The sequence below is a fragment of the Mesoplodon densirostris genome, chromosome 15 (assembly GCF_025265405.1).
Source record: "Mesoplodon densirostris isolate mMesDen1 chromosome 15, mMesDen1 primary haplotype, whole genome shotgun sequence".
NCBI classification, from domain to species: Eukaryota; Metazoa; Chordata; class Mammalia; order Artiodactyla; family Ziphiidae; genus Mesoplodon; species Mesoplodon densirostris.
The window spans coordinates 27,473,833-27,483,493 of record NC_082675.1 but is presented as its reverse complement, the minus strand read 5'-3'; the positions used below and the strand labels follow the sequence as shown (position 1 = coordinate 27,483,493).

The 9,661-nt window shown below is 66.5% G+C and overlaps 1 protein-coding gene across 2 annotated transcripts; it reads right to left on the bottom strand.

Moving 5' to 3' along the window:
• Positions 1 to 2,248: 2,248 nt before the first annotated feature.
• Positions 2,249 to 8,768, bottom strand: TBX1 (T-box transcription factor 1). 2 transcript variants are annotated; one of them, XM_060119328.1, is made up of 8 exons: positions 8,735 to 8,768; positions 7,202 to 7,562; positions 5,266 to 5,367; positions 4,413 to 4,584; positions 3,867 to 4,022; positions 3,181 to 3,248; positions 2,998 to 3,098; positions 2,249 to 2,715 (listed from the first exon to the last, which is right to left on the bottom strand). In XM_060119328.1, exons 1-8 carry the CDS (start codon positions 8,766 to 8,768, stop codon positions 2,249 to 2,251), a joined length of 1,461 nt encoding a protein of 486 aa, XP_059975311.1. The 2 variants fall into 2 exon arrangements, with proteins under 2 accessions (XP_059975311.1, XP_059975310.1); XM_060119327.1 differs by lacking the exon at positions 8,735 to 8,768 and having other exon boundaries at positions 7,202 to 7,623.
• Positions 8,769 to 9,661: the final 893 nt, after the last annotated feature.

The window sequence follows — 9,661 nt, the reverse complement described above, 5'->3', positions numbered from 1 at the left end:
CACTGGTCTGAGATAGAGAACCCTGACTGGTGCATTGTGGCCAGCTGGGCACCCGGCTCATGACCCGCGTATGACAAGTTTTCAGCCAGGCCAACTTACCTGTGGGGGCAGCGGAGAGAGAACCCGCCTCTGGGAGCCGTTCCCCAGGGAAGGCGACCATCTGCAGGGTCTAGCCCACAGGCCGCCTGGCTCTCGAACGCAGCCGGCCAGGAGCCCGATGTTGACCTTTATTCTGTCCCGTTCATCAGCGCGTGCGCGGCCCTGCATCAGACAGCAGCAGGGCTCTCCCTCTCCAGTGGGTGGTGATCTCGGGAGGGGCCACGCTCCGCTGAGTCCTCTCACCTGCAAACGCCAGGTGCCAGCGTTGGTTCAGGGGGAGCATCTCCTCACTTTAGCTTTGAACAAAACCAGAAAAGAGATTTCTCCACCCATGGTTTTCCCCCAGTCTGGATGGTGAAAGTGTGCAGTGAGGAGAGGGAGGCCTGAGAACCACAGTGGTCCCGAAGCGGTGGCCGGCGCCCACAGGGAAGACTAGTTCAGCAGGGTGAACCACTGCCCATCACTCCTGCAGGCCTCCCAGGACAAGGGGATGCTGGGTGCATTTGTGGCCCCCAAGCAGGGGAGCCCAGTGGCACAGCTGGCTCACCCAGAGGGAGCTCTGCAGTGGGGAGGAGACGGTGTCCATCAGGGGTGGTGTCCAGGGCTGCCCTCAGGAGTGCATTCCTGAAACTCTGTCCACAGAGCCTGCTGGCCACTCAGGCAGTGCTGCAAGTCTTCATGCCCGGGCACCAGGTGCCCCATGAGGCTCTGGAGGGCCCTGGCTCCAGAGCTCACCCTTCAGCAGCCTTGGTCACCACCTCCCTACCTAGACCTGCCTCAAGGGAACGGTTCCTGCCATCCAATTGCTAAGCTCTAGGTCACTTCCACCTCCAGGACTAATACATCCGGGAAAAAAGTCCAGCGCAGGGCAGGCATCAGGAAATGCCTGGCTGTGTCCTTGGAGATGTGGTGCCTCCTGGCAGCGATCGACACAAATACACTGGGTCAGGCACAGAAGGGGGACAAAACCTCGGCCACTTGCATTTCCCGTCCGTCTCGTGTCCAAGTTGGCAGCCTTGACGTTGACAGGCTGTCAGCTCTTCCTGCCTGGACTCAGGAAGGGAGGGATCAAAGGGTTCCTCTGGCCCCATCCCTGTTGTTGAGCTAATAGGTCCCTCACCACCTGGCCTGGGAAAAACGCTTCACAGGCAGGTTTCAAGATGACTCATGACCACTGTCATTGTGGCCCCGTCCAGGTCACTCCGTGGGGACACTCACAGCAAATAAAGTCAATAAACAGGGGAAAACGCAGGCCTGAGCCAGGCCCAGCCAGGGAAATGCTACAAGAGCAGAACTACCTGTTTTTGTCTTTCCAATAAGAGTCAGGGCTTCTCCCCTTCCCAGCCCCCAACGGACAGTGTCCTGTCACGACAAGACCGTTATACCAGCTTCCGTGGAAAAACACACAGGACAGGCACCGTACTGAAAACAGGCCAGGGGTGCGGGCCCAAGTCCTAGAAAAGGGACAACGGCCAAGTGAGGAATTGAACAAGGCCGGATGCACACCTGGGGCCACAAGGTGGCAGTGGGGGAGGGGCGCTCTGGCCGGGCTGGGAGGGGCGGGGAGAGGACGCAGGGAGGCGTGGTCTGGAAGGGGCTGGGAGGAGGGGCTCGGAGCGTACCTCAGGGACCCCCGCCCCGCCCAGGACCCGGCTGCAGGGAGACCCCGAGTCCCCGAGTCAGCCCGGACTCGCTCTCCCCGAGACATCCCGCGCGATGTGACTGGACGCAAAGAAATGGACACTCAGGCAGCTTCCAAAAGAGGCGAAACCGTTTATCAAGGCGGCGCCGGCGCGGTATCTACAGTTATCTACAAATATCTACAAGTATCTACACCGCCTGCAGACGGATTCTCGGGTCGTCTACACTGCAACTGCCAGCCGGGCCGGGGGACATCGCGGTCTCGCGGAGAACAATAAATATCACTTCCTTCCGGCGCGAACCGCGCACTTTGGCACTGGCGGTGTGGACCCGGGGCCCTCGGGGCCGAGGAGGGACCCGCGGTGGCCCTGGGGCCAGGGGGCCAGGGAACCAGGTCCTTGGACAGCTCTGGGGCTGGCGGATGGAGGCCCCACTGCTTGGAGGCCCGGGAAGGGGGCCTGCGGTGGCCCCGGGCTGGGTGGACCGGACCCCCAGGCGGGCGCCCGCATTATCTGGGGCAGTAGTCGTAAGAGCCGGGCGGCGCGGCCCCGGCCGATGAGTACATGCTGGCGGCGGCGGCCGCGGCGGCCGCGGCCGCGGCGGCTGCGGGGCTCACGGCGGGGTGGTGGTGCGGGTGCGCGTGCGGGTGCGCGTGCGCGTGGAAGCCGTGGCCACGCAGGCCCGGCAGCGGGTACGGCGCTGGCCGGCTCTTGGCCCCGAGGTAGTGGTCATAGGCAGTGGCCGGGTACTTGTAGGGGTGGTGGTGCAGCGGCTCCGACGCGCCGGGCGCCTCCAGGCGCAGCTCGGGGTGCGGGGTGCTGGGCCGACCTCCGGGCGCGCCGGGCAGCGGGACGCCGGACCCGGGCAGCGCGGGGCTCAGCACCCGCGCCAGCAGCTGCGGCGGGTGCGCCGGGTCCCCGAGCACGGCCGGGCCGCCCGCGTCGCGCTCGAATTCTCGCCGGGCCTCGGCCGCGTCTGCGGGGAGGGCCGAGGGCTGAGCCGCGGAGAGGCCCGCGAGAGCGCGCCCGCCCCCGCTCCGCGCCCCTGCCCAGCCCCCGGCCCTTCCCGGGGGCCCGCGCCCTCCACCGGGACGGCGGGCGGGGCGGGCAGGCGCAGCCGTCGGGCCGGGCGGGCGAGTGCGCGCTTGCCCGCCGCCGCGGCCGTTGTGCAACCGGCGCGCGAAGGCCGCGAGCGCCCCTGCGGCGCGGGCGAGGCCGGGCGCTGCCGTCTGCCCAGATCCCACGACCCTGGCCCTACCTTTCTCCGCGCCGTTGGGCTGTGTGGGGGAGGCCACGGGGTTCCGCGAGCGCGCAAAGGCGCTCATGAGCGGCAGCGCGCCGGGCCGATGGTTCCGGGGCCTGCGGGAGGGAGGTGGGCGGCGGGTCAGGGGGCGCCCGGCCAGGCGCCCGCGCGCTCGCCGTCTCCTGGGGGGACACTCACCAGTCCTCGGGGTCGCAGTCTCGGAAACCTTTGGCGAAAGGGTTACTGGCGATCTTGAGCTGGGTAATCTGCAGGGAAGCGGGCACTGAACACCCGGCTCCAGCCCCTGCTCTTGGGGCCACCGGACCTCGTTGGAGCGGAGGGGAGCGTTAGGAGAGCCCTCCCCCACTCAGGAAGGGCCCCTCTACTCTCGGCTGACCAGAAATGCCTGGCCCACAACTGCTCCCTCCCCCGCAGGGGTTGTGCCTCTCTCCTGGGGCAGGGGTGCTGGGGAGACCCCTTTCTCGCTAAGGAACCTGTCTTTTCCGTCCCAAGTGATTAGGATAGAGACCCTGCGCCCCCGGCTGGGATGGGAATGTAGTCACTTCCACCCCCCACCCCGCTGTGGTCCAGAGTGGAGGGGCACCCTAGGAATCTGGGTAAACCGCGCATCAGGCCCCTGATGGGGAGTTTCCGGAATGGTTTGGAAAACAAACTTTCAGGCCACAGTGACAGTTCCCCCTTGAGAGGTCAACCTGATAGGAGGCTGGTCCCGCCTGCAGCAGAGGGGAGGGGGCTGCCTGAGGCTCTGGGGGTGGGGCTCCATCGAGTAGGGTTTCCAGGAATGGAACCTTCTTGTCCCCCAGGCAGCAACTGAAAATTGCACCCCTGCCCAGAAGTGTTGACCGGGCCACCCCGGGCCTCACCCGGTGGTTCTGGTAGGCAGTGACCGCAGTGAAGCGTGTCTCCTCAAACACAAAGGTTTTGAAGTTCTCCTCAGCGTATTTCTCGCTGTCTTTGCGTGGGTCCACATAGACCACGTGGAAGCGTGGCTGGTATCTGTGCATGGAGTTGAGAATAATCTGGAAGAAAGGTGGTGAGGGCCGAGCTAGGAAACCAGCCAAGGTCCGGACGGGCAGTGAGCTTCCAAACAACTCGACAGAACCCTGAGCTCCCAAAAGGAGGCTGGGCCGTGGGGCATCACCGCCTGGATTGCAAAGGCTGCTGCCCTCCCCCACCACCCCGCACGGCCCCATCCTTTCCAGTTAAAAAGCCTCCAGCAAAACACAAGGAGTGGGGAGAGGGAAGCAGTGTGACCCACCAGTACCCGAGCCCCTGACTGGAGGGCTAGCTCTCCTCGGCCTGTCCCTCATCCACACCCAAGCTGCCCAAGCTCTGCCTCTGGCTCCAGTCAGCAGGGACTCCCGAGGGCCTGCTGGGGGACAGGGCGGTAGGCTGGGGGGGTCGCTCACATGGCCATTGTCGTCCAGCAGGTTGTTAGTCAGCTTGAGTTTGTCGAAGGAGACGATTTGCTTCATCCACTGTGCCCCCTTGGCCGGTGAGTCGGGGTGGTAGTGTACGCGGCCAGGCGTGGCGGGGTCTGCCTTCCCGGCCACCAGCCAGGATGAGCTGTGGAAGGCGTACCTGGGACGCCGGGGCAGGGGCCACAGCATGCTGGGGTGAGGGCCTTGCCGAGGGAACCCCGAAGGTGCCTCTGATGAGGTTCCCACAGGTGAACGGGGAGCTTTTCCAGGGGCAATGTGAGGAAAGAGAAAACTCCCCGTCCTGATACACAAGCGGCAGGAAGCGACCAGAGGGAGGAAGCCGGGCCCTGGCGCCACATTTCGCCGCACGCGGGTCTCTGCTCTGGGCCTCCTGTGTCGCCGGCGCGGCGGGAGCCCAGATCGGGCCACGCCGGCGGCCTAGGGCGCAGGGCGGACCAGGTTCTCTTTATTAATTGCTGTTAATTGTCCGGGCGGCCAGGCCCGCCCTGCATAATCTCTCCTGGCCACCCCACCTTTCCTGCCAGCTCTGGGGCCCAGCGTTCCCGGGGGGTGGGGGAAGGGAAGGGGTGCCGGCGCTCACCTCTCGGGAGAGGGGCACACGGAAAAGGCAGGGGCTGTGTGCGAGGGGCAAGACGGTGGGGGCCCAGCCTGCATGACCCCCTGAGGGCCACTCCCCAGAACTGCTGGGGGTGGGGCGTGTGAGTCTGGGGTCTGGCAGGAGTGGGGAGGGGGCACCGGTCACTTCTGTCCTGGGCCACCCACCCTCACCAGCCTGGCCAGGCAGGAACCCATCGCCCTCCAGGCCCGGCTAGGCGCTCACCGGTAGCGCTTGTCGTCCACGGGCACGAAGTCCATGAGGAGCATGTAGTCGGCCATGGGGTCCATGCCGAAGAGCTTCACTTGGAAGGTGGGGAACATGCGCCTGGGGGCGGTGGGACCTCGTCACCTCAGGTGGGGGAGGGCAGGGCGGCCCACCTCCACCAGCCCAGGACATGGCCTCCCCACCCAGCCGGCCGGCCGCTGTGCTGGGTGGGGAGGCCCCTCATCGCATCTCCCCTCACTCGTCTGCTTGACTAACCCAACCAGGGCCCTGCCCAGCCGAGGGCGAGTGGACGGCAGGACAGCCCCCTGCCCCCTTTTTAGAAACACAACAATGGCGAACTCAGTGCTCAAGCCAAGCCTCCACTCTTGAACATAGGCCTTTGGCTTCTTCCGCCAACTTTGCCAGTGTAGACCCAGCCTAGCAACTGCCGATCCAGCCGTCCCATCCCGAGCTAGCCTCAGCTGGCAGTAGCACCGGCCCCCGGGATCCTCGGCCCTCGGGCAGGCCTCCCCTGCTCGATCTAATCAACCGCCCTAAGCTCCCGGCTCGAACAAAGTGAAAGCGAGGCAGACCGTGTGATTCTGAGGAGTCCCAGTCGCCCTTTCGGCTGGATCTGCGGCTGCTCCCCAGTCCCTCCAGTGAGGCCGAGCCTTGGAGTCCACAGTCCCGACACTGAGGCCCTGCCTCCCACCCAGTGCTGGAGTCTCCCCACCTTCCTCGGGGACACACGCAAGTTCCCAAGACGCAGCTACTCAGGGCTGACTTGGCTTGTGTCCTTGGGGTCCCCTAACTCTCCCCTCCCCTGGGCTCCGACTCGGTGACTGACCCGGGCTCTGGTAAGGACATTCTGCGGCTCCTACCCTGGGCACTGGCCATGGGCCGGCCTTGCCCTGAGTGTGGGCCGCTGGGCCCTGGAGGACAGCATGAGGCCCCCACCTGCTGGTCCTGCAGCTTCCCCTCACAGGCAACTCCTTGCGGGCGGTGGGCAGAAAACAGATGCCAGCCCTCCTGGACAAGCCTGCCACGCCTGCCCTCGCCTCTGCAGGCCGGAGAGGGCTGCAGAATGCTGGCTTCTGGGGCGAGCCTGGCCCCGCCGAGGCCCTTGCTGGGCTGGACTGGGCCGGAGGCTGGGGCACAGTCCTCATGGGGTGGCGGGGGGAGGCCAAGTGCCCAGGGCCAGCAGGAGAGCCTGGAGAAGACCCCTGATCTGGAGCTGGGCACAGGCCCCAGGCTCCCAGGGCGGACGCCGCGGCACGGAAAGAGAAACCACGAGCAGGCTCTGCAAACAGGCCCTGAGCTCCCTTTGGCTGTGTGGACCCAGAGCTGGTGTCTCCTGTGTACACTAGACACAGACCGGCACCCGCCTTTGTCTGCCGGTCAAATTGGTTGCATCGCAAAACTTGTTCCCCTTCTCTCTGGGCCCTTAAAACAAACACAGGCCAATTGAAGGCGGCGGCCCCAGCAGCAGAGCCAGGCCCCACCATCGCCCGAGACGTAGGCCTGAGAAGACTGGATAGCAATCTCCCCCGAAACACAGCACAGTTCTGAAGGGTCTTAACTCTCTCCTACAACGTTCCAGACCATTGCCCCATGGCCAGGCTGCTCCTCTATCTAGCCCGGATGGACTGAACTAGGGAACCAAAGAAGGCAGTTTTCTCTGAAAAGTTGGGATCCACTGGGATCTGCCAGTTGGTGAGGCCCCTGGGAGGGCCCGGCGAGCTGAGCCGGCCCCTGCTTCAGGCGCCGGCGTCCTGGGGCTGAGGGTGCACCCGGGCGGCCGCGCTCCTCCGCCGGCCCCTCCGCCCGCGCGCCAGGCGGCTGTCGCCGGAGCCGGGACCCGGGAGCGGAGGAGCCGGCCGCGCCCCCACCCCGCTTGCCGGCCCCGCTCGCATGCGTCGGACCGAGGCGCGCGGCTAGGGAGGGGCGCCCTGACCTGCCGGCCTTGGTGACGATCATCTCGGTGCCCAGCTGGTTGAACTCGTCCCACAGTGCCTTCATCTCCAGCTGCACGCTCACGCTGGCCACCTTCGCGTTCTTCTTCACCGGCGCCTTGGCGGCGGCCGCGCAGCTGGCCCCGGGGCCCTCAGGCTCGGCAGCGGCGCTGGTGGCGGCCCCGGCGGCCGGTGCGAACGGGTAGGCGTGCGGCGGGCCCGGGGCGCCGGGGGCGGCGGCGGCGCACGGCTCGTAGCGCGGCGGCGGGGGCTCGCGCGGGCCGTACGGGTCGGCGCCCGGCGACGCGGCGCCCGGGAAGCCCCCCGCCGCCCCCAGGCCGCTCAGGCTGCTGGCCGTGAAGGCTGCAACGTCGCAGAAGTGCGAGAGCTGCGTGAGCCACGGGCTGGACACCGCGGAGATCATGACCCGCGGGCCGCGCCGCCCCGCCGAGGTGAGCGCTGCCCCGCGCCCCGGGCCGAGTGGCGGGCGCGCGCTGCGCTGCGCCCCGGGCCGCGCCGCCCCACGCCGCCGCCCGCGGAGCCGCCCCGCCCCGCCCCGCCCCGCGCCGCGCCCCCGCCCCCGCCGAGACAATGGCCTCCCCCAGCCCCCTCCCCGCCCCCGCCTCCTCCCGGCCCCCCGACCGCCCGGACCGGCTCCCCCGAGCGAGCGCCCGCCGGCCGCCCCTCGCTCTGCCGCCCTCCCGCGTTGCACTTCTCTCTCCGGACTCTTTGCAATTTGTTATTTCCTTACCTTTGTCTTCCTCGTTCAAGTCTCCCCTCCGCATCCTCTTTCCTCCTTCCACTATCTCTCTCGCGTCTCCTTATTTCTGTTTTATTTTCTGCCTCTTCCTCTTTTTCCTGCTAGCCCCTCAGCGCTTTGTCTTTCTTTTCAGTCTGCCTGTCCCCCTCCTTTCTGCGTGCGTCTCTGTGTTATTCATGGCTTTTAACTCTTTTTTTTTTGAATAAAAACTGAACTCTTTCTCTTTTTCTTTTTTTATGATTCAACTTTCTTTCGTAAATTTTCCTCCACTTTCTTCTCTTTCGTTCTTGCCCTCTTCATTTCCTTTTCATCTTTCTTCTTTTGGGTTTTCTGTTTTCTCTCCTTTTCTCAATTTCTTTTTCTCCCTCTGCCCCCTGCCTTTTCCGTGTCCCCTGACAATCTCACGCTCCTCTCCTTTCCTCCCGCCTCTCTGAGCTCACGGCCCCTCTGCCACCGCCTTTCTCTGGTCCTTCTTTCCTGTCCTCCCAGCCTCCCCTCGCCCTCTTCTGCTCCTGTGTCTAGCTGCGTGCGGGTCTCTGCAGCGGGGTCCCCAGGCTGGAGGGTCCCCAGGCTGGACGGGGGCACAGAATTTGGGCAGGATGCCCCCCTTCCTCTCCACCCTAGAGTCCAAGCTAGAAACCTGGAACTAACCCCGCCAGAGCTCCCTCCACCCGCTCTTTGCCCGGATCCTGCCAACCCTCTTTGCTTGGGCCCCACGGCAGCAGGGGCAGGGGATCTGGCGGGTGGGTCCGTGTAGACGCAGCAGGAGGCTCACCTTCCATGTCCCTGGTGACGGTGCTGAAGTGCATCCCGGCCGGGGATCCCAGCAGCCTGCGAAGCTTTGCCGGGTCGGAGAACCCAAGGCCCAGGCGAGCGGTGTGCTCTGCGGCCTCTGCTGCAACCAGAGAGGCAATGCTGAACGCGCTGGCCCGGGGAGACAGCGGGCTCCGTGCGTCCATAGGCGCCCGGCGGCCTGACCGGCGCCGCCTCCGACTGCGTGCACCCGGCCCCACCGAGGCCGGCCCAGCCCTCGGGCCCCGGGGGCGGGGGCCTGCGGTGCCACTCACAGCCGCCGGCCCTGGGCCCAGGGGATTATGGTGTCACAGCCCCCCACTCTGGGCCGGTGGCAGCCGAGGGGCCCTGATGGGTTGAGAGCCCTGGGGGTGTGGGCCCTCCTGCTTTTCAAGGTCCGGGCCCCTTGCCTCTGCTCCCAGGGGCCTCCATGACCAGAACCCCTTGGACATCCCGCTTCTCCCCAGGCCTGGGTTCCCTCTGTACAGCGAAGCCATCAGCTTCCCCAGCCCCCGAGGGGAGGTGGGGACGCTGGGAGCGCCCAGCCCCAGCCCGAAGCAGTGGGGCACCAGCCCTGCCCCTGCCCTCGGCTCCTCCCGCCTCCTCTTCCCCGGCTGCCCCTGCACCTGGGTGAGGAGAGGGCAGTCCGGGCTCCGGCACTGGCCACAGGCGGACAGCCCCAGGGCCACGGCGTCGTCCTTTCCTCGGTGCTCAGGGACAGGACCCAGCCCAGCAAGCGGCCCCCAGCCCTCTTCGGTCGGCTCACTGTCGTGGCTGGGGACCCTGAGCAGAGGGACGCCGCCCAGGCCAAGCAGCCCGGGAGCCCGAGCGTCACGCGCACCCGCGCGCACCGCCCGCCTCTGGCCAGGACGCTTATACATCCGGAGGGTGGGCAGTGCCCGCTCCTCCG